Genomic DNA, 24,003 nt, shown 5'->3' with positions numbered 1-24,003 from the left:
AGATAATGTATAGACAATTAATTCTTTGAATCCCAATAAAATCTAGAAAGTCCTACAAATGCATTACATAAATTTTCTAAATTGTTCCAAGCAAAGAAATCCCTAAGTAAAAAGAATAAATACTAGAATAATATTTGTAAACATCCAAATCCCTGTATTCTGCCACTGAATCCACATTTAAGTTTATAAAAATTTTATTTCTTTTAAAAATTACCATCTAGAAATGTGATTTCTCTCTCAAATATATCTGTAATTAGTCACACTGCTGTAGTGTATGTTGAAATCAACGGTTCTATACTAAATAGTGTTTAATTTCTTCTGCTTATAGTTTTTTTCAAAATTGACATTGAATATATTATAACTTCTGAAAGCAAAATATGTAATAAATGCATCAAATTTAAATGACAGAATTAATTAAAATTCTTTACTGTTATTGACATGTACAATTTTATAGAACCTTGATTGAATAATATTTGCATGTGATTTACATTTGATTTCCTCATACTCATTTTTGCATATAGTTTGCATGCATTTCAATGTATAGTAATTTCATATATTTGGAGTTAGACTGCTAGATGGAAGGGAGTCATTCAACTAAACTGTTGAAAGGGGTGGTCACTCAGAAAACTCAAGTCTTCTTGGTCCTTGGTAGTCTAATTGGGCAGTAACAAGGGCAAATCTATTGAAGGGCAAATCCACCTTGATCAGATAAGCTGAGTCTCTCACTCTGGGAGAGACACGAAGTTCTGTTGGTCAGGTACTTTCCCCAAACAGTCCCTCCCCCTCCACCCAAAAAAGTGCCCCTCCCCAAACAAAAAGCATGGAGAGATGGTCAAAACAACCAGAGCTCCATGTACACTTCTCTTAATTTTGAGATCTATAAATATTTATAGATGTTTATTATTTGACAAATAAAAATTATATGTATTTATCATATACAACTTGATATGAAATATGTATACATTGTGGAATGGATCATTGAACTAATTAACATATGCATCACCTCACATACATAGCATTGTTTGTGGTGAGAATACTTAAAATTACCTTCAAACACTTTTGAACTCTCTAGACCATTAGCTTAACCAATCTCTTGAGAGAAAGAAGTCCATCAATACAATGGGAGGCAAGAAGAGATTCTTTGAACTAACACAGGAATAAAGCACATCTCAATATTTATTTAGATAAAGGGTATAGATGGTCACTGTTGGGAAATATTTGCTGGGTTACCCACGTTAATAATCTGAATAAATTTAGGGTTGGCCTACAGTGGTGCTCAAATGGGCTCATCTCCAGACAGGAATGAACGCAGAGCTGCTCTCTTTGCTTTCAGTGTTTCCACAGTTCTGTCATTTTCTTTAAGAGAAAGAGGACTAGCTTAACTATGGGTTGAGGGATTTTAGCAAGATGTCAAAACTCCATGTCACATGCTAGAACCTGGCAAGTCACTGGGGATATTTATGGCTGCTATTTAGGCCCAAAGAGTCAGTTCTGGCCTCAGGAATTGCAGGTTTTCTGGGATGGAATTAGTAAGTTAACTATGGTTACTCCTCAACAGAGGAATAAGATAAAACTTGCCTCCCAGAAAGATTCATCATGTGACACATAGCGAATAAGAAGATAATAAGGATTGGGAGAAGGGTAAAGAAGGGGGCAGAAATAACAGAACTGGCAACTGAGTCTGAGAAGGGCAAGATAGAAACAAGAATCATGACTGACTTCTAGATTTCTGGTCTGAGTACAGTGATGTCATTCATTGAGTTAGAAAAAACACAAGGAGGAATAAGTTTGAGGGCTGTGTTAACTTCATAGTAGCTATGGGATAACCTGCTGGAAATTCTCACTAGGCAGCTAAATACATGGTATAGAGCTCAGGAAAAATACCTGGGAAAAAATTTAAAGTGGTGAAAGAATTCACAGAATTGAAAGAAAGAATGTGCAGGTAAACTGAGGTAGAGCAGGACTAACACTGCCACCATTTCATAATCCTCAAAAGGCTTCACTTCTGAAAGGTTTTTTCCATGAAGCTTACAGCTCTTTGAGGATCCAAGGCATGTACTAAAGTAGAGATTGCAAAGGCAAATGACTTCACGGACTGAGAAGCTACAAAAAAGATAGAGAACTGGTTATAACAGGGGCTAATTAAACTAGGGGAGGCATGTTCTTCCTAAGTCATTCGAGCTATTTTTTTGTTTGTTTTTTATGTTTTTAATTCTGTTGGTGCTCAAGCAAAATAAGAGGACTTACTCAGCAGGCAGCCAGCTTGTACTTCCAGAGTAAACTTGTATTAACCAATTGTCCTGCAAATCTGTCTCTGAACACAGATAGCCTGGATTAAAATCTCCTGGGGAGCACTGACCTTAACATCTATTTATATTTTCTTGCAAATCCAACACAGTGACCACAGAGAAAACCACCTACCTCCTTTCAGGGACAGCCTTAAGATCTGAGATACTCACCAGACACCTAAAGAAGAGGTTAAAACGTTTCTGCCAACTCATAGTAGGATGATATACACCTCCCTCTTGATGTCCTGCAGACAAAACAGCTTTCTGCCAGTACTTCCTACAGAACTAATTCCAGGGCATCATTATTTAGAATTCAGCAATGAAAGAGTGTGTTTCCTTTCTCTGTTCCAACTCAACCACAGCACAACCCCTTAACCCTGTAGAGATTAGAAAATCCTGGTTTTCAGGATTATCAGGAAAAGCTGAGAGCAATCTCTTGGAAGCTCTCCTCATTCCTGCCGTCTTTTCTTTACATGCTTGAAACATAAAGGCCTTCTGGATCCAGAGCCAAGGACACAGTCAGGCTGCTTAAAGTATTCTTCAGTTTGAAAAGAAATAGGCCCTATACAAATGTGTGAATTTGGTGAAACTGCCTTTAACACCCTTACCAAATGTATCAATACCAGGTGTACCTTTGTTCTGATCTCCATTTAACCCCCCAGCACAGCCTAGAGCAGTTGCACATGACATAATCTCGCCTCTCCTTCCTTGCACAGCTTTATGCATCATCTTCTCCAAAAAGCAGTTCTTTGATAAAGCAGTTAGCTGATCATCTACTTGCCACTTGGCTATCTCTGATCTCTCAATGTAGTTCTTTTCCAGTTGTAAATGTGACCCAGCTACTAACAGAGAATCACTGAAAAATACAACAGTGGTCCATAGACAATTTCCTTTCCCAAACTTGGTATTTTTACATCTTTGTCCTTAACTAAACTCTCAGCAAAGGCCATGAGAATATCAATTTTCATGTGTAAATACTCATGAAGTGCAAATTTGATATACTCACACTACTGTAGGCTCCCAATAATGATTGAATTTAAACCATGAAATAAAATCCTCTTGTAAAAAGCCAGAAAGTTGACTTGTGTTTGGAACGTAAGCACTGACAGATCAGGGAGCAGGGTGTTGAACTGTCCCTTCAAATGTTACTAGAGGATAAAGAAATGCTTTTCTGTAACAGAATGGAATTAACTGTTGCTGACCAGACCTTTTCACGATCCCTTCCGTAAGAGAAGCTCAAAGCATTGTGGGTGGTCAACCCAGAGATTGCTTAATAATAATCTCTGCTGGTATAAGTCAGTATTATGCCATTATTAAGTTGTTGAAATCAGGCTTAAGTTACAAACTGGTAAATAATTAACAAGTGCCATCATTTGCCTGGCATTGAACTAGGATCGTGATAGCTGCAAAAGATGTATCAGACATTTTTCAGTCTATACGCATTTATATAACCCTTTTCCATCTTAAAGTCGAAAAAGGGATTCAGAGTCCACATTCTCTCTTCTTAGTTGTTCCAGCAGAACAGTCCTCACTTCCCCTGCTTATTATCCAGAAATATTTGGAATATTCTGCCTTTCAGGCCAAATGCCCACACCGTTCCTGATCACAGCTGCTCCTGAATAGTTCCTGAGTGTACTGAATGAAGGCAGAATGCCTCAGTGGCCCCACAGGAGGCTTTCTTCTCTTGGGAAAGCCCCAAGTTGCCACTTTTCTTACTCAGCTGACTCTGCCCTGGCAAATGCTGCCTCTCTTGTCTGAGGTCTGGGCATAGCAGCAGCAGCTGATCTTGGCCTGCCAGCTGGTATCTGAGCAACTGCTCTTGGGCCTCCTTCCAGTTCCCAGTCTCTTGAAGGTACACCGGCCGAGCAGGAGCACCTGGAGCACAGGTGTGCCCATGGGATGTGATGCTGGTAGTAGTAGCAGGAGCAGGCAAAGCAGCCCCTTCCTCTTGGACATTGTGGCGGCTAACTTTCCTTCTGGACACTCCGTTCATCAACTGGTGGGGGCACTGGTTCAGCCTGCCCAGCATGGCTTTCATTCTCATATCTGGGGAGAAAAGAAGTAGGGAATAAATAGATTTAGTTTTCAACCAGTTAATTACACATTTTGCATAGTTAGCATTTCTGACAAGAAATTGTCAAATACAGTTTTAATTATATCAGCTCTTTGATTTCCAAATATCATTTATTAGATATTCCAAATATGTAATATAAATTTGGTAATACTGCTTCCTCAAAAAACACTTTTATTATATTGACAATTGAATGAGGATTTTTCGTTGTAAGTACTAGGCTTCAATGCAAATACCAGACCATGGTCAAGCCTTACCAGTGGGCCAACTCACACCTGTGTTAACAAATATGAACCATAAAAACCAGTCTTATCTAATAGTTAGGCTTTTATGCCAAATTCATAATTTAAATATCTTTGGTTTTATAAAAACATGAATACAAATACTTGTAGAGATAATATGAACATAAGCATCTATTTATATAAGTGTGTAAATGTATGTTTGCATAATAGTAGAAAGAGAGATGGCACATGAGACTCAAGTCACAAAATTAGGGCTCAAGTTCCCCTTCTCCTGCTATCTGGCTTTGTGACTTTCATCCTTTCAGCCTCTTTGGGCTTTAGTTGTATAATTTTAATTTATTCTCAGGTGCTACTTCACAATTTACTAAAATATATTTATTTTAGTAATGTTGTTTTAATTGTTTTCTTCTCGACATTTTATTTGTATTTTATTTTTCTATTAAACAGAACTAAACATCAACTCAGAAGAGTACAATATAAATAAACAGATAATCTACGCACCATACAATACTGTGTAAAGATAAAGAATGCAATGGAAAGTTAAGAATGTTCAGTGGGGTACATGCATGGTAGTATATGATGCATGCAAAGGTCATTATTCATATGCCTACAGTGAGAAAAAGGTTGAACCTGCCTTAACCCTGGGGGGCGTAATACTGTCATCTACATTCATTACATTTACTGTCCCAGCTTTTCTCATATCTCACCAGAAAATATATTAACCACTCATTTGTATGCAATGAAGATGCTAACTTATTAGGCTTTTTGTTATTTTTTTCCTGAGTTTCTTGAGAGCTGTCTTGGTTTGTGTCAGGAGATAGTAATCGCGTCTGATTCATACTATAAAAGACAGTATTGGGGTAAAGAATACCAATTTCCCACTTCAATTTAATCTGGAAAATGAGGTAAGGATGAGAGAAAGTAATAACATAACAGAAATATATATGTATATATAAAATGCTTTTGATTTAGAGCGGTAAAATAAGATAATCATGTTGTTCCTATTATTTCCATGACACATCCATTAATATTATGATAAACTCATGTTATTCATATCTTCTCTCTCCTTTCCACAGTCCATTTGTCTAGCATGTACCTTCTACCGCCATCAAACTATGGGATGATTCTCTTGCTTAGAGCTATAAGAACTTTCAGGTTACCCTAGTTTTCCTATGGGACCTGCAGCTCCTTCCAGAAATGCTTCTTGACAGCTCAAACTACACTTGTTGTCTAGAGTTTCTCATCTGACCTGCACAGCTGCTTCTATTATTGGTCACCTTTCCTTATGTGACAGTTTCATCTTCCTCTTAGGAATCTGAGTTCCTTCAAGGAAGAAATTTTTGTGTGTCATCAGCCTTGCTCCCTCATTATGCCCAGCCCTTGGCCAAGCACTGAGCTTGGCATCATCTCCATAATTACTGCTCCCACCAGGTGGAAAAGACATAGTTTATCAGGATCAGCAAATAACCAAAGAACAAGAATAGTAAATTGTCAGGTAGAAGCAAACTTTAAAAAGGCAAAAAAGGCTTTGAATTTTAATCCCTTGGTAAAACCAATAGCACTTCACATAAGAGGAATCAAACACTGCAAGTTGCCTATTTTCAATCCATTGAAGATACTGTTATCTTGTTTTTGAGAGACCTTCGTTGGAAATCTTTTCCCCTTTCTTCTTTAAGTCCGCATCTATTCATGAAAGACTAACACAAGCATAGCTTTCCTCTGCAGACCCCAAAACATTTAAAACTCTCCCATGAATTATTTACATGGCAGCTCCAATCAGCAACATACCTGACAGACTCCCCAGCCGAAATGAAAGTTCACTGTGTAAAGGTGCCCAGGGAGGCTGGCCGCCTCCCACTGTGAGGTTATAGACAGAACTAAGTCAGCACACATTATGTGTCAGCGCCGACATCAGAAGGAATCAAATCCTTTGATCTCGGACCTCCACAGGAAGCTTAGATCTCAGACAAATTAGATAAAAAATGAATTTACAGCAGATACGTGTCCTAAGGCATTCGGCTGAATGTTTGGGTTTTAGGGAAGGAAGGATAGCATCAAAACATATGAATTGGCATGCCTCCTTTCCACCTCTGCCTTGTTGATGAGTCCCAATTAAAAAGAAAAGATGGGATTTTAAACTGTTCCTCATGCCTCTTAGAATCCCACTGGTGGATTTGATCAAGTTTTAGGGAAAATGGGGTACAATATGGAGAACATATATCTCTTCTCTACAGAAAGGAAGACTCACTGGTTCTGGGGTTCTTTCAGATCCACCCATAGTCAGCTACAGCTTTTCCAGCTATCTTTAGCCTCTTTCAACTTCCACAACTTTCTTAAGCGGCACATATGCACTGTGCCTGTGACTTTTAAAATTTGTGTGGGTACCGGTCACTGGCTTCTTTCTCAATGAGCTTATGAACAATGAATCTCCCCACTCTCTCTCTACCTACCTCCTACCCCTCATTCATATTTTTTAGCCTAGTTCTAGGTGCAACATTCAGTTTTGGATAATCTGGAATCAGTATAGCAAGCCCAATATAATTGCCTGGACCTTTGAACCTAAACAGGATCTGAAGCAGAGGGATGAGCAACTGATCAACCAACAAGAATTTCTCATTTGTCAGTAAGGAGCAATAGTCCTGTCTACATATTAGGGAATGTATACGCCATAGTTAAATACTAATGCTTCTGTCTTGTCTAGAGAATTTGTTCCTTTAAGTAAAAAAATATTATTTCTTTTTAATAAGCAATACATGACAAATGAGGAGGCATAAAAATTAGAGAAAAATAAAAAGGAAAAATGCCTGTAGCCCCACATTATATCATAAGTAATCTGCATTTTATTGTTTCTATGATACTCTAGAAGTTGATGTGTTTTAGTAAACCTAATTTAACTCATTAATCCATATGGAACTTCCTTTGTTATATTTTATAAAATGTGAATCTAGACTGATAAATGTTTTAAATAGTCAAGTTTACTAAACCTTTTATAAACTGTTTTCCTTTATATTTACTTTTATTTTCTCTTTTATTATATATTTCATTTCTGTATCTAACATCCATCTACCTAACTATATATGATATCTACATCTACCTAATCAGGGCTATTTCCAATAATGCGTCCATATATTCTTATAACAGAATCACATTAACTTAAGAATAGTGACATAAATATTATTTCCCTGATAGGGCTACCCGTTTCCACTACCATAAAATCTATTTATTTTAAAAAATTAATGGTTTCACAGCCGAATTCTACCAGATGTACGAAGAGGAGCTGGTATTATTTCTTTTGAAACTATTTCAAACAATACAAAAAGAGGGAATCCTCCTTGACTCATTTTATGAGACCAACGTCATCCTGATACCAAACCTGGCAGAGACACAACTAAAAAAGAAAACTTCAGGCCAGTATCCATGATGAACATTGATGCAAAAGTCTTCAATAAAATACTGGCAAACTGAATGCAAGAGCACATCAAAAAGCTTATCCATCACACTTAAGTAGGTTTCATCCTAGGGATGCAAGGCTGGTTCAACATCTGCAAATCTGTAAACACAATCCATCACATAAACAGAACCAAGACAAAAACCACATGATTATCTCAATAGATGCAGAGAAGGCCTTCAACAAAATTCAACAACCCTTTATGCTAAAAACTCTCAATGAACTAGGTTATCAATGGAATGTATTTCAAAATAATAAAAGCTATTTATGACAAATCCACAACCAATATCATATGGAATGGGCAAACCTGGAAGAATTCCCTTTGAAAACTGGCACTAGACAAGGATGCCCTCTCTCACCACTGCTATTCAATATAATATTGGAAGTTCTAGCCAGAGCAATCAGCCAAGAAAAAGAAATAAAGGATATTCAATTAGGAAAAGAGGAAGTCAAATTGTCTCTATTTGCAGGTGACATAATCGTATATTTAAAAGACCCCATCATCTCAGCCCGAAACCTCCTTAACCTGATAAGCAACTTCTGCAGTCTCAGGATACAAAATCAATGTGCAGAAATCACAAGCATTCCTATATACTAACAACAGACAGCCAAATCATGAGTGAACTCCCATTCACAACTGCTGCAAAGGGAATAAATTATCTAGGAATACAACTAACAAAGGATGTAAAAGACCTCTTCAAGGAGACCTACAAACCACTGCTCAAGGAAATAAGAGAGGACACAAACAGATGGAAAAACATTCCATGTTTCTTGGTTAGGAAGCATCAGTATCATGAAAATGGCCATATTGCCCAAAGTAATTTATAGATTCAAAGCTACCCCATCAAGCTACCATTGACCTTTTTCACAGAACTGGAAAAAACCACCTTAAACTTCATATGGAACCAAAAGAGAGCCTGCATAGCCAAGACAACCCTAAGCAAAAAGAATAGAGCTGGAGGCATCACGCTACCTGACTTCAAACTATACTAGAAGGCTACAGTAATCAAAAAATCATGGTACTGGTACTAAAACAGAGATATAGACCAATGGAACAGAACAGAGACCTCAGAAGCAACATCACACATCTACAACCATCTGATCTTTGACAAACCGGACAAAAACAAGGAACGCAGAAAGGATTCCCTGTTTAATAAATGGTGTTGGGAAAACTGGCTAGCCATGTGCAGGAAGTTAAAACTGGACCGCTTTCTTACTCCTTACACAAAAATTAACTGCAGATGAATTAAGGATTTAAACATAAGAACTAACACCATAAAAACCCTAGAAGAAAACCTAGGCAACACCATTCAGGACATAGGCACAGGCAAGGACTTCATGACTAAAACACCAAAAACAATGGCAACAAAAGCCAAACTAGACAAATGGGATCTAATTAAACTTAAGAGTTTCAGCACAACAAAAAAAAACAATCATTAGAGTGAACTGGCAACCAACAGAATGGGAAAAAAATTTTGCAAACTACCAATCTAACAAAGGGCTAATATCCAGAATCTACAAAGAACTAGAGCAGATGTACAAGAAAAAAACAAACCCATTCAAAAGGGGCAAAGCATATGAACAGACACTTTTCAAAAGAAGACATTTATGCAGTCAACATATTAAAAAATGCTTATAATCACTGGTCATTAGAGAAATGCAAATCAAAACCACATTCAGATACCATCTCACACCAGTTAGAATGGCGATCATTAAAAAATCAGATGCTGGAGAGGATGTAGAGAAAAAGAAACGCTATTACACTGTCGGCGGGATTATAAATTACTTCAACCATTATGGAAGACAGTATGGCAATTCCTCAAGGATCTAGAAATAGAAATTCCATTTGACTCAGCAATCCCATTACTGGGGATATATCCAAAGGATTATAAATTGTTCTATTATAAAGACATGCACACGTATGTTCATTATAGCACTGTTTACAATAGCAAAGACCTGGAACCAACCCAAATGCCCATCAATGATAGACTGGACAAAGAAAATGTGGCACATAAACACCATGGAATACTATACAGTCATAAAAAACAACAAGTTAGTGTCCTTTGTAGGGACATGGATGAATCTGGAAACCATCATTTTCAGCAAACTGACACAAGAACTGAAAACCAAACACCGCATGTTTTCACTCATAGGCAGATGATGAACAATTAGAACACATGGGCACAGGGAGGGGAACATCTCACACTGGGATGGACTAGAAGGTGGGGGGCCATGGGGAGGGGAGGGACAGTGGGGGGGCAGAGGCATTAGGGAGGGATAATACCAGGAGAAATTGCTGATGTAGTTGAAGGGGGAATGGAGACAGCAAACCATCACAGCATATGTGTACCTATGCAACAATCCTGCAGGATGAGCACATGTACCCCAGAGCTTAAAGTACAATAAAAAAAAATTGACTTGGTATCATTAACCTATATTTTCTGATGAACTTTGGAATCCATCTTATGCTATTCAATATTGCAAAGAATGATTGGAATTGCATTAATCCCATTTACTTGAGAATAACTGAGGTACTTGGAATAATAGTCAATCAATTAGATTAGGAGGCATTCCAATTAGGAAACATTATAATTCTCTATGTATTCAAGTCTTCTCTTTATACTATTTAATAAAATATACTTTATTTTTATATAGGTTCAACATAACACTGGTTAAGACTTTTTCAAGGCAGTATATCCTTTGGTCTTGATTGTACATTTTTTTATTTTTTTCAACTATTTACCATTGACCTATATATTTTTTGGACTGACATTATATTTGAGTAAGTTATTCAAAATATTTTTAAATCATGGTAGTTAAAGGTTGCATCTTTTAAGTTATCCTTTAAAAAGTATATCATCTGCAAATAACTTCCAACACTGTCCTCTTAATTTGTTTTATTTTTATCATTTTTATTTTTATTTTTTGAGATGGAGTATCCCTCTGTCACCCAGGCTGGAGTGCAGTGGCATGGTCTTGGCTCACTGCAACCTCCATCTTTTGGGTTCAAGCAATTCTCCAGCCTCAGCCTCCCAAGGAGCTGGGACTACAGGCACATGCCACTGGGGCCAGCTAATTTTTTATTTTTTTTTACTTTAGGTTCTGTGGTACATGTGCAGGTCATGCAGCATTATTGCATAGGTGTATACATAATAACCAGGTGGTTTGCTGCCTCTATTCCCCCGTCATCTATATCTGGCATTTCTCCCCATATTATCCCTCCCCACCCTCCCCACCACCCGCTGTCTCCCCTAGCAGCCCCCAACTGCCCCCAGTATGTGATGCTTCTCTCCCTGAGTCCATGTGTTCTCATCCACCTATGAGTGAGAACATGAGGTGTTAGGTTTTCTGTTCTTGTGTCAGTTTGCTGAGAATGATGGTTTCTAGATTCATCCAAGTCCCTACAAAGGACACGAACTCATCATTTTTTATGGCTGCATAGTATTCCATGGTGTATATGTGCCATATTTTCTTTGTCTAGTCTATCATTGATGGGCATTTGGGTTGGTTCCAGGTCTTTGCTATTGTACACAGGGCTGCAGTGAAATACGTGTGCATATGTCTTTATAAGAGAATGATTTATAGTCCTTTTGCTATATACCCAGTAATGGGATTACTGGATCAAATGGAATTTCTATTTCTAGATCCTTGAGGAATTGCCACACTGTCTTCCACAATAGTTGAACTAATTTATACTCCCACCAATTGTGTAAGAGTGTTCCTATTTCTCCACATCCTCTCCAGCATCTGTTGTCTCCCAATTTTTTAATGATCACCATTCTAACTGGCATGAGATGATACCTTAATGTGGTTTTGATTTTCATTTCTCTAATGATCAGTGATGATGAGCATTTTTCATATGTTTGTTGGCCTCATATATGTCTTTTTTATATTTTTAGTAGAGACAGGGTTTCACCATGTTGGCCAGGCTGGTCTTGAACTCCTGCCCTTAGGAGATCTGCCCACTTCGGCCTCCCAAAGTGCTGGGATTACAGGCGTGAGCTACCACACCTGGCCACTTTGTTTTATATATGCTGTGTTTCTTAGGTTTCCAAAATATATGTTATAAAATTATGGTAAGAATGAGTTAGGTGTTTTTTCCATATTTGAAAATGAATTCCTCTAATATTCCATTATTAATTATGGTATTGGATCTTGGTTAAAAACAGAATTGGAACTCCTCATCCTTTAAAAAATATTTTTTGAGAGGCTAGGATTTCATTATGTTGCCCAGGTTGGAGTGCAATAGATATTCACAGGCACAATCATAGTTCACTGCAGCCTCAAACCCTTAGGCTCATGCAATCCTTCTACCTCAGTCTCCTGAATAGTTGGAAATACAGGTGTATACCACCATACCAGGCTCTTAGTGGGCATACTGTTATTCCTGATTATTTTTTAAATTTTCCTGTGGGACAACTACTATATTTTATTCATGTCTTAAAGTAGAAAATGTTCATTTTTTATTATATGACATGGACATGTTATTTATTCATAATTTTCAAACATAGTTTTGCTTTCCTGAGCACTTGAGACAATTTCTAGTTCTCAGCTCCTTTGCTTCCAAATGAAGCTATCTCTGTCCTCCCCTCTCCTTGTCATTCTTATACATTCATATTAACAGAAGGTAAAGTGACAGTCCTTTATATTTTATATTTACAAAATGCACCATATACAGTCAGTGTACCTCTAAGGTGGTAGAGATAAGAAATCTTTGAAGTAGATGTTCATAGTCACATGTGCATAATAGCCAGTCTTTTCTTACACTTCACTTTTCCATTTCCAACATTTGATGCATGGATTCCATAAAGAAAAGTGGATGTGGACAAAGATTAGTCCATAATTTGGATAAAGCAATACTCAGGTCATCAGCAGCTGTGGCTATCCTGCAAACACAAAGGTGGTGGCAAGAAAACTGGAAGAGGAAGCTAAAGTAACCAGCAGAAAGCATTATCTGGAAGCAAGAAGTCATACTTTGCCCACTGTTAGGACCCCCCAAAATTGAGCATTCATCATCCTGTTGCACAGTTGGTGAACCTGGATAAAATTTCTATTAATACATTTCTTTTAGAAGAGGGGCAGGGGCAGGTCTTTTTTTCCCAGCAATTGTAATAACTACTGGAATCCAAGGGTCTCTGGAAAATGAAAATGGAAAGAAAAGGACTCACTTCATCAGGTCTTCATCATTCACTCAGTAATAGTTATCGGTGGTATAATATCCTAAATCTCTGTGGTAACAGTGGTATTGGGATCATAAAAGATACAGAATTTATACCAAAGGATCTGGATAAGATGAACACAAATAATTATATTACATATAAAAGGTATTAAACAAGAAAGTGAGAAGTATTATAAAAGTTGAGAGAAGGGAACTACTCCTTCTAGATAAGGAAATTTGAAAAAAAGAAAAAGTATATGATATGGACTGGAATCAGTAGGAGTGTATTAGTCCATTTTCATGCTGCTGATAAAGACATACCCAAGCCTGGGCAATTTTAAAAAGAAAGAGGTTTAACTGGACTCACAGTTCCACTTGGCTGGGGAGGCCTCAAAATCATGGTGGAACGCAAGGAGGAGCAAGTCACATCTTACCTGGATGGCAGCAGGCAAAGAGAGTTTGTGCAGAGAAACTTCCATTTTTAAAACTATCAGATCTCTTAAGACTCATTCATTGTCACAAGAATATCGCAGGAAAGATCAGCCCCAAAATTCAATCACCTCCCACTGGGTCCTTCCCATGACATGGGAATTGTGGGAGTTACAATTAAAGAGGAGATTTGAGTAAGGCCACCGCCAAACCATAGCAGCAAGACTTTGATATGTGGATACGTTAGAGAAAGACATTTTGATGTGAGGAAGCCTATGTTGTACATAGGAAATACTGTCTTGGAGGGAAAAGAGATAGGGATGAAGGAGTAGACACCTGTAAGGAGTGTATAAAATAAAACTGAACTGAAGATATACCTGTGAAATGAAGTATAGAGGAGGAGAGAGAAAAAAACAGACACTGGAGAGAAAGAATCTATAAAACTTGACAAGCAAGAGGACAGGCTGGTAAAGGGAGAACTAGGAGTTAAAGATAACTCTGTCTTGGCATTTGGATGAGATGTGGATATGATTATTTTGATTATTAGTCTGGGATTCAGGAATCTCTTCAGGTTTCATTTCTGTATTAATGGAAAAAAAGAAGGGATTTTTTTGTTCAGATAAAAAGAACATTTTTATTTGTAAGTAAGACCATCAACATTTAGTTGTTTCCCTTGTATGTACCCTTGTCCCATAATTATCATATACATGCAATAGAATGCACATAACATACTCAGAGTTCAAGAAATAATGGCATCAAATCCTATAGACTGACCATCAATTTTATGGTATAAAACTGTCCTGTCTGATACAAGTAGCAGCCACCTGTGGCTACTCATCACTTAAAATGTTACTAGTTCAAATTGAGATGTATTATAAGTATAATGTACACATTCAATTTTGAGAAAAATATAAACTACCTAATGTTTTTATATTCATTGCATGTTGAAATAATATTCTTGATATATTATGTTAAATGGCTACTAAAAATTTACATATGTGCCTTGCATTTGCGGCTCATGTTACACTTCCGTTGGACAGAGCTGATTAGCTAATGACAGAATATTACTAACACTTTTTTAACCTTTAATTTTGAAATGAGTATTGGTTCACAGGCAGTTGTCAAGAAATACACAGGGAGGATTCAAGCACCTTCACCCAGCCTTCTCCATTGTTAACAACCTGTGTAACTACAGTATGATATCAATACCACAGAACTCAAGATGAGGGGAACTTTTAATTGAAGATTGTATATCTTCAGTCTAGAAGATTCAGGGGCTACTAACCAATTTAGAGGAACAAGGAAACAGGTGAGAAGGTGTGAAACAAAACTGAGTTCTGACAGAGCAAAGCAGGACTCTTTCCCTGGCATTTCTACAAACCTGAGTTTATATAAACTGGATAACTAAGCCCTTTGCAAATGGGATTTGAAACAGTGTGACATGATTTATGAATTCGAGGGGCTAAATGTGTAACTTAGGACAATGGTATTCTTTATGTCCTTTAGCATTCTCTCCCATATTTAAATTCTTAAATACACACTGTTGTGACTGCCTTATACTTAATTGTGTATTGCCTGGGATTGGTCTCTAATTTTCCCCCAAATATTACTCTTGTATCCCAACCACATTGAAAATTCATAAAGGACAGAGGACTAGATATCATCTCTTTATAACAATACAGATGGAGCCTTATAAGATGCTAAATAAACATCAGAAGATAAATCAATCCTTATTTAATATTTACTGGGAGATGAAGCCCTCAGCCTCCCAAAGTTCTGGGATTACAGGTGTGAGCCACTGCATCGGGCCCAGAGTGATATTTCAATACATTTATACAATGTATAATGATCAAATCAGGGTAGTGAACATGTTCATCACCTCAAACGTTTATCATTCCTTTGTGTTATAAACATTCTGAAAAAAAAAAATGCAGCTCAGTTACTGCTCAAAGCTTGAGCAGGTTTTAACAGGTGAAGAAAAGCCATCCAACCGGAAGAGACTGCAAGTAAATGAGGGGAGATGTTAGACTAATCCCGAGATGGTGAGTTGGTTTGGTGAGGGTAAGCAAGGGCAAAAGGGTGAAACCCAACATAAGGTAAGAAATATTGGATAGAGTCAAGGCTTAGAGGACTTTGAATCTTAAATAACATTTTCTAAACCAATAATAAGTAACACGTAAATAGCACACATGGTATGCCTGAAATTGTTCTGTGCTCTTTACTGACATTAATTCACTTACTCTGTATAATAAGCATAAGAATGGCCAGTATTATTAGGGCCATGCTACTTATGAGGACACTGAAAGACACAGAGAGAAGTTAGTTCCTCTTACTTGAGGCCACGAAGTCTGTCAACAGGGAGTCATATTTAAACCCAGTCTGCTGGACTTCTGGGTTCCATGCTCCTAACTGTCACACTATCCTGATTCTCCAACTGACAATGAGAATTCATTAAATCTTATGATTAGCAGAGTGACGTGAGCAGATATGGATTTTAAAAGAGGGCTTGGATGGCTCTGGATATCAAAAACCCGGGCAACAGTAAAATAGGAGGGATGTATACTTTACTCTTCTTCTCCCGCCACAAATTTCTAGCACCCCAACTATATCCATGCAATTTTTGGTAAAAACTATAATGTGGTAAATCTACAATCTGAATCTAGTAATCATGCTCAGTTCCAACAGTTCAATAATGTTAAGTGCTATGGTAGTGCTTTGTGAAGGCAAAGTGCTGAAGAAAGTGACAGCCAATCACTTTATCTGCAAATGTTAAAAGCCTAAAAACACAGAGATAAAAAAGGGAAACTTAAGTGCCATGGCAATAATAGAATAAAACAAAATTTATTTAAAGCCACCAATAATTAGGTGTTTCACAGCTGGTAATAATTTCCAAAGAAAAGGAGGAGATGCCTCATGATTTGTCTTCAAAACAATACTCTTCAGATTTGTACAAAGCTTAGAAGATAAGGAAACACATCTGCTGTGATCCCCAGAGGAGGATTCGGATAACACATCCTTCCATTTTTAATTTGGATGTCCTAATAAAATGGCCTCTTTGATGCTCCCCTCTCATCAATCTAAACTTTTCCACAGGAGCCCTGTCCCTGTCTCATTCCTAATAATTTATTAATAAGCCACCACATTAAAAAAGTTCCTTAATAAAACAGTCAGGCACTGTGGACTGCTTAATGTAGCTAATTTAAGTGGGCCACTGAGATTCACATAGATTGCCCTATGAGATTAAGGGAGAGATTAGCACCACTCCTGCCATTCACTGGAGATGGCAGCAAAATATTAAGAGCTATTCAGATGGCAGCATTCAAACATCTGTCCTGAGTTTACATGCAATAATATGGACAAGAGGCTTCTAAAAACCTAAATTAGAATAATCTTAGATGGAATCTTGAAATAATCCCTGTCCCCTTCTCTCATTCTCTATTTTGTTCAATACCATTCCCATGTACACCCCATACCCTCTACCATTTTTTGGTGCAGGTCTAGGAGCCAAAATGTGGCTAACATGTTGGGAAAATTAAAAACAAAACAAAACACATGTTTATTTCCTTTATGGAAAAATATACAAACAAACTGATAAACACACATGCTCATGCATGCACACACACACGCATATAAAACACACATGCAAGATCTCACTTAGCTACTTAAAGGGAGAATAACATTGGACTGCTATTATTTTTTGCTTAAACACACATTCAGAACCACTAAGATTGGTATGCCTTTTCAAGTAGAAAATGTGATAATTGACTCTTTAGAGTACACGTTTTAAAATGTTTCAGGCCCATGGAAATTATATGAATATATTTCATGTATTATACTCACATTTGGCAAAGCCATCTTGTACTCTGCCCAGTCTTCCTATTTGCAACATTCTTTGTAGGACGAGAGCAAAGCATTCGTCCCAGGCAACTGCTTATCTTTTCTCTGTTTAGCACTAATTCTAACGGCAATTTAACAATATAACAAGTAATATCATCTGGCATAACACACCATGTTGGCAAATCATACATTTTGCTAAAAGTGCAACTGAACAAAAGCACAGCTTAACAAAGCTGACTCATTTGTCAACGGTTCTGTACTCAATCTAATTTGCATAGTTGGCATTTGGCAACTGTACTCTTCTTTCCCAAATTCATAATGTTGCCAAATTGGCAGCTTTGCAATAGCTAAAGGAAAGATTATATGCCTATATTCTGGTTTCCCCCTTCCTCTGTGTAACGAACTCAAATGTTAAATCAATGATCTTCTACTAAAAAATATATATAAATGTCAATTCAAATAACTGATGGACAGCTGAGTGAATCAGCCAGACCTGTGTATTTTTCTGCTGGAGTATAATTTCCCTGAAGGAAAGTAACAAAGACTAAGACAGGTCTATAAACTAAATTGCTTCAGAAACAGAACTGAAGGAGAGAGAGGCTCAGTCCGACCACAGTGGGTCTCTCCTGTGGGGATCATCTCCACCCTCTGAGCTTACCTTCTCCCACCACAGTGTCTTCTTTTTTGGTCCCTTGTGATTCTTGGCATTCGGATGAGATGTGGATATGATTATTTTGATTATTAGTCTGGGATTCAGGAATCTCTTCCGGTTTCATTTCTGTATTAATGGAAAAAAAGAAGGGATTTTTTGTTCAGATAAAAAGAACATTTTTATTTGTAAGTAAGACCATCAACATTTAGGTGTTTCCCTTGTATGTACCCTTGTCCCATAATTATCATATACATGCAATAGAATGCACATAACATATTCAGAGTTCAAGAAATAATGGCATCAAATCCTATATACTGACCATCAATTTTATGGTATAAAACTGTCCTGTCTGATACAAGTAGCAGCCACCTGTGGCTACTCATCACTTAAAATGTTACTAGTTCAAATTGAGATGTATTATAAGTATAATGTACACATTCAATTTTGAGAAAAATATAAACTACCTAATGTTTTTATATTCATTGCATGTTGAAATAATATTCTTGATATATTATGTTAAATGGCTACTAAAAAATTACATATGTGCCTTGCATTTGCGGCTCATGTTACACTTCCGTTGGACAGAGCTGATTAGCTAATGACAGAATATTACTAACACTTTTTTAACCTTTAATTTTGAAATGAGTATTGGTTCACAGGCAGTTGTCAAGAAATACACAGGGAGGATTCAAGCACCTTCACCCAGCCTTCTCCGTTGTTAACAACCTGTGTAACTACAGTATGATATCAATACCACAGAACTCAAGATGAGGGGAACTTTTAATTGAAAATTGTATATCTTCAGTCTATCCCTGGTTGAAGAGATACTTCATCTTCTATTCATTTATTTAATAAATGTATTAATATAAAATATATTTACATTCCTTATGTCAGACACTGTTCAAGGCTCTGGGAATACTAGGATGAATATAAAAGATCTGATCTCTACCCTCATAGAGCTTTTATTCTAGTTTGGATGGCAGAGGATAAACAAAAAAATTTGTAATATAAAGCAAAATAATGCTCTACTGTGGCATGAAAAGGAGATACTTAAGGAGGAGGAAGTAGACCTTTTTTTCCTTTTTCAACTTTTATTTTAGGTTCAGGGGGTACATGTATAGGTTTGTTACAGGTAAATTGAACATCACTGGGATTTGGTGTACAAGTGATTTCATCACCCAAGTAGTGAGCACAGTACCCAATAGGTACTTTTTCAACCCTTACTCTCCTCCTACCTTCCCCACTCAAGTAGGTTCTAGTGTCTATTGTTTCTCTCCTTATGCCAGCATGTACTCATTATTTAGCTCCCATTCATAAGAGAGAACATGTAGTATTTGGTTTTCTCTTCCTGCATTAATTCACTTAGGTTATTGGCCTCCAACTGCATCCATGTTGCTGCAAAAGATGTGATTTCATTCTTTTCATGGCTGCATACTATTCCATGGTATATATGTAACACAATTTCTTTATCCAGTCCACTGTTGATGGGCATCTAGGTTAGTTCCATGTCTTTGCTATTATGAATAGTGCTGCAATAAACATACAAATGCATGTGTCTTTTTGGTAGAATGATTTATATTCTTTTGGGTATATGCCCAGTAGTGGGATTGCTGAGTTGAAAACTTCTCTTTTAAGTTATTTGAGAAATCTCCAAACTGCTTTGAATAGTGGCTGAACTAATTTACATTCCAACAGTGTATCAGCATTCCCTTTTCTCCACAACCTCTCCAATATCTGTTATTGTTTTGACTTTTTTAATAGCCATTCTGACTGGTATGACATGGTATCTTATTGTATACTAGACTTCAAACTATACTACAAAGGTACAGTAATCAAAACAGAATGATACTGGCAAAAAAAATAGACACATAGACCAATGGAACAGGTTAGAGAACTCGAAAATGAAGGCACACACATACAACCATCTGATCTTCAAAAAAGCCAACAATAACAAGTGATGGGGAAAGTACTTTTAGTCAATAAATGGTGCTGAGATAGCTGGCTAGCCATATGCAGGATAATGAAACTTGACCCTTTCACTATGTGCAAAATTCAACTTAAAATAGATTAAAGACTTAAATGTAAGATCCAAAACTATAAAAACCCTGGAAGAGAACCTAAGAAATACAATTCTGGACATAGGCCTTAGCAAAGAGTTCATGATAAAATCTCCAAAAGCAAATGCAACAAAAACATAAATAGACAAGTGGGACCCAATTAATCTAAAAAGCTTCTGCACAGCAAAATAAACTATGAACAGAGTAAACAAACAACCAACAGAATGAGAGAAAATATTCACAAACTATGCATCTGACAAAGCTCTAATATCCAGAATCTGTAAGAACTTAAATCAAATATCAAAAAAGCAAACAATCTCATTTAAAAAATAAGCAAAGGACATGAACAGACACTTCTTAAAAGAAGGCATACATGTGGCCAAAAACATAAGGAAAAAAATACAATTATCCATAAAGGCTATTAAAATACCTATCCCTTTTCTATAATATATCTGAGTGAGGCTGGGTTTTCCTCACATACTTGAGCAGAAACAATACATTGCAATAGGTCAAATGCAGAAGCTGCCACAAGACACAGAACCTGTTCCGCGGTGAGTATTTAGTAAACATGAGTTTTTATTATTATTGCTATTATTACTTAAGATTAGGTAATCCTTGTCTCTAATGTAGTAATTGAACAATTTGGCTTTGTGCAATTTCATATTTTGGAGAAGCTCACAAAAATTTGTCTTTGGAGAAAGAAAATGAATCGCTAGTATGTTATGCATGATGGCATTTTTTCAGAAACTTTTATTCCAAAATACAAAAATCTACATACTTCTGCTTTTGCTTCTCTTAAGCCAACAGCACACCAGACAGCTCAGAGCCAGCCACGAGACCACAGAGGACAGGGAAGCAGCCAGGATGATGGTTGACTTCTCCTTCCTAGTCACAGGCAAGATAGCAAATGGCTTGGATCGAGTTGTAAAATTGACTCCTATGGGGGGGAAAAAAAAGATGTTTCAATAATATGTTAGTAAGATGCTAATATAATTAAAATATGGAATAAAACATTTATAATAGTATCTGGCACATAGTAGGTGTTCAATATATATTTACTGAGTTTAATAAATAAATTATAAATCCAAGATTTCTATTTCTAGAGAATCACAAGATTCCAACAATAACACATAATAGTTATTTCCAATTCTGTCAATTATCGATAGAGAATTCTTCCAATTCTCTCTTTTAATTTTCAAACCTACCTTCTATACCAATGTAAAATTTCAGCTTCTTTCACTCATGTTTCACTAATAGAACAAAAATATGCTCAGCTCCAGAATGTGTGAAATTACTTGCTCCGATGCATGTATCTACTCAATACATGCCATATAGCACATCAGTACAGGGGCATAGGGACAGTGCAGCATCATACCGTCTCCACAAAATCAAACACTGCATGTTCTCACTCATAGACGGGTGTTGAACAATGAGAACACATGGACACAGGGAGGGGAGCACTATACACTGGGGTCTGTTGGGGGGAAATAGGGGAGGGACAGCGGGGGGTGGGGAGTTGGGGAGAGATAGCATGGGGAGAAATGCCACATATAGGTGAAGGGGAGGAAGGCAGCAAATCACACTGCCACGTATGCACCTATGCAACAATCTTGCATGTTCTTCACATGTACCCCAAAACCTAAAATGCAATAAAAAAAAAAGGGTTATGTTATCTGGAAAAGGAGGACTAGAACAATGGCAGATAGAACCACCAGCTCTGAATGATGGGGCAAGATGGCATCCTCCTATTGAGAGAGTTTGACTCTCTAAAAATCCATCTGAAACTCCTCCCATTTGTTGTAAACAGAAAAATTTCTCATCCCATTATTATATATGAAATGAGGCATAAAATAATCTAAAAAAGAAAGTTACCTGTCTGCATAAAAACCCATACACAAATGTTTATTGCAGCTCTATACATAGGGAAACCCAGAAACAACCCAAATGTCCTTCAGCAGGGGAATGGATAAACTATGGTTTTTCTAGACAATGGAAAAGTACTCAGCCAAAAAAGAAAGAAAGGAAAGGAAAAGGAAAAGAAACAAACACACAATGATAACCTGTGACAACTAGAATGAACATAAAAGGCATTATACTGAGTAAGAGAAGTCCATCTCTGAATGGTTCATACTTGCAGGATTCCATTTATATAACATTCTAGAAAAGACAAAACTACAGAGATAAGGAACTGATCAGTGGTTGCCAAAGGCGAATGGTGGAGAAAGGCTACATGTATGTGAGGACAGATATTTGGGGTGATGAAATAGTCTTTATCCTGATTGTGGGAATGGTTATATGAATCTATACATGGATTTGAATTAATAAAATCACATACAAAAATGTTAATTTTATAGTACATTAATTTTAAAAATAAATTGTTTAAAATAAATAGTTAAAAATAAATTGTTTTAAAACTTGTCTTTAATTTTGAGGTTGATGAATATATTCATTACCCTAATTATGAGGAGGCTTTCATGGGAGAAGACATTCATCAAAATGTATCCAACGGTATGCTTTAAATATGTTTATCATGTGGCAATCATATCTCAATACAAACAAGTTTATTAAAAAGGAGGAGTTCACATCCTTCGTAGGGACATGGATGAACCTGGAAACCATCATTCTTAGCAAACTGACACAAGAACACAAAATCAAACACCACATGTTCTCACTCATAGGCGGGTGTTGAACAAGGAGAACACATGGACACAGGGAGGGGAGCACTATACACGGGGGTCTGTTGGGGGGAGGGGGGATAGTGGGGGGGGTGGGGAGTTGGGGAGGGATAGCATGGGGAGAAATGCCAGATATAGGTGAAGGGGAGGGAGGCAGCAAATCATACTGCCAGGTGTGCACCTGTGCAACAACCTTGCATGTTCTTCACATGTACCCCAAAACCTAAAATGCAATAAAAAAAAAAAAAAATAAAATAAAATAAAATAAAATAAAATAAAAAAAACTTGCTTATGAAAAGTTACAGCAAGCATTTTTTAAGCATCTCATTCAAAACAAACAAGCAAAATTCAAATTTCTTCTTTCATCCACTTAACTCAGGCAAAAAGAGTTTTTATTTTATATACTCAAGAAACACCATGTTTTTCGTTGCTATGTTTCCACTGGGCTGAATCTGACAATTTTACTGGAAGTCACTGTCAGATCTTCAATCTCTGCTTCTGGCTGACTTGGTCCCAAAGCTACTATAACAAAATCTCTTCTGTATACATCTTGTATCTGAGCCATATTTAGTTTATATGATATCAACTAATTGCTTTTTATGGGCATCCAAATAAGCTCAATCAGGCCCAGAGATGGGGGAATAGATTTTACTTGGGATTCAAAGAAGTAGAAAACAAATTCTTTACACTTTTATCCATTTTTCAATGATTGCTCAGTAATTGTTTACTTGGTCAAGTTGATCCCATTCTTAAGATATTTACAAGCTAGTAAATGAAATAAGATACACATAACAAATATTTGTTAAATCAGAATGTGACACATGCCAATGAAATCAATTGCTTTGAACGCTTATTTTCCATTGATATGATTAGGGAAAGCATCCTGGAGTAGGAAGTATCTGAGGGGCCTTTGGAGGCTGTGCAAAGACATGAACAAAGACGGAGGAGAAAATAGCAATTGATACTTAGGAAACTTATGCAGAAAAATACTGTAACTTAATGCTAGAAGAATTTGAGACCAATTTTGATGAGCATTAAATATCAGGCAAAGGGCCCTAGAGAACATTCTGAAGGCATGAGGTATCACAGAAGAAAAGATTTTTTTTTTTTTTAATAGAGACAGGGTCTGGCTCTATCACCCAAACT

At 36.9% G+C, this 24,003-nt stretch overlaps 1 protein-coding gene across 1 annotated transcript in view; it reads right to left on the bottom strand.

The window, feature by feature from the left end:
• Window positions 1-884: 884 nt before the first annotated feature.
• Window positions 885-24,003, bottom strand: part of PKHD1 (PKHD1 ciliary IPT domain containing fibrocystin/polyductin) — a 499,554-nt gene continuing 476,435 nt past the window's right edge. The window contains exons 65-67 of the mRNA XM_021665443.2: window positions 20,961-21,119; window positions 18,132-18,251; window positions 885-4,334 (exon numbers count right to left, since the gene is read on the bottom strand). Of these exons, the coding sequence (XP_021521118.2) occupies window positions 3,892-4,334; window positions 18,132-18,251; window positions 20,961-21,119 (722 nt within the window). The 3' untranslated portion in view covers window positions 885-3,891. The remainder of the gene's footprint in view (window positions 4,335-18,131; window positions 18,252-20,960; window positions 21,120-24,003) is intronic.

Source organism: Aotus nancymaae, unplaced genomic scaffold (genome assembly GCF_030222135.1).
Source record: "Aotus nancymaae isolate 86718 unplaced genomic scaffold, 86718_ANA_hifiasm-v0.15.2.pri h1tg000040l, whole genome shotgun sequence".
In the NCBI taxonomy this organism is placed as follows: domain Eukaryota; kingdom Metazoa; phylum Chordata; class Mammalia; order Primates; family Aotidae; genus Aotus; species Aotus nancymaae.
This window is presented reverse-complemented; position numbering and strand designations above follow the sequence as displayed.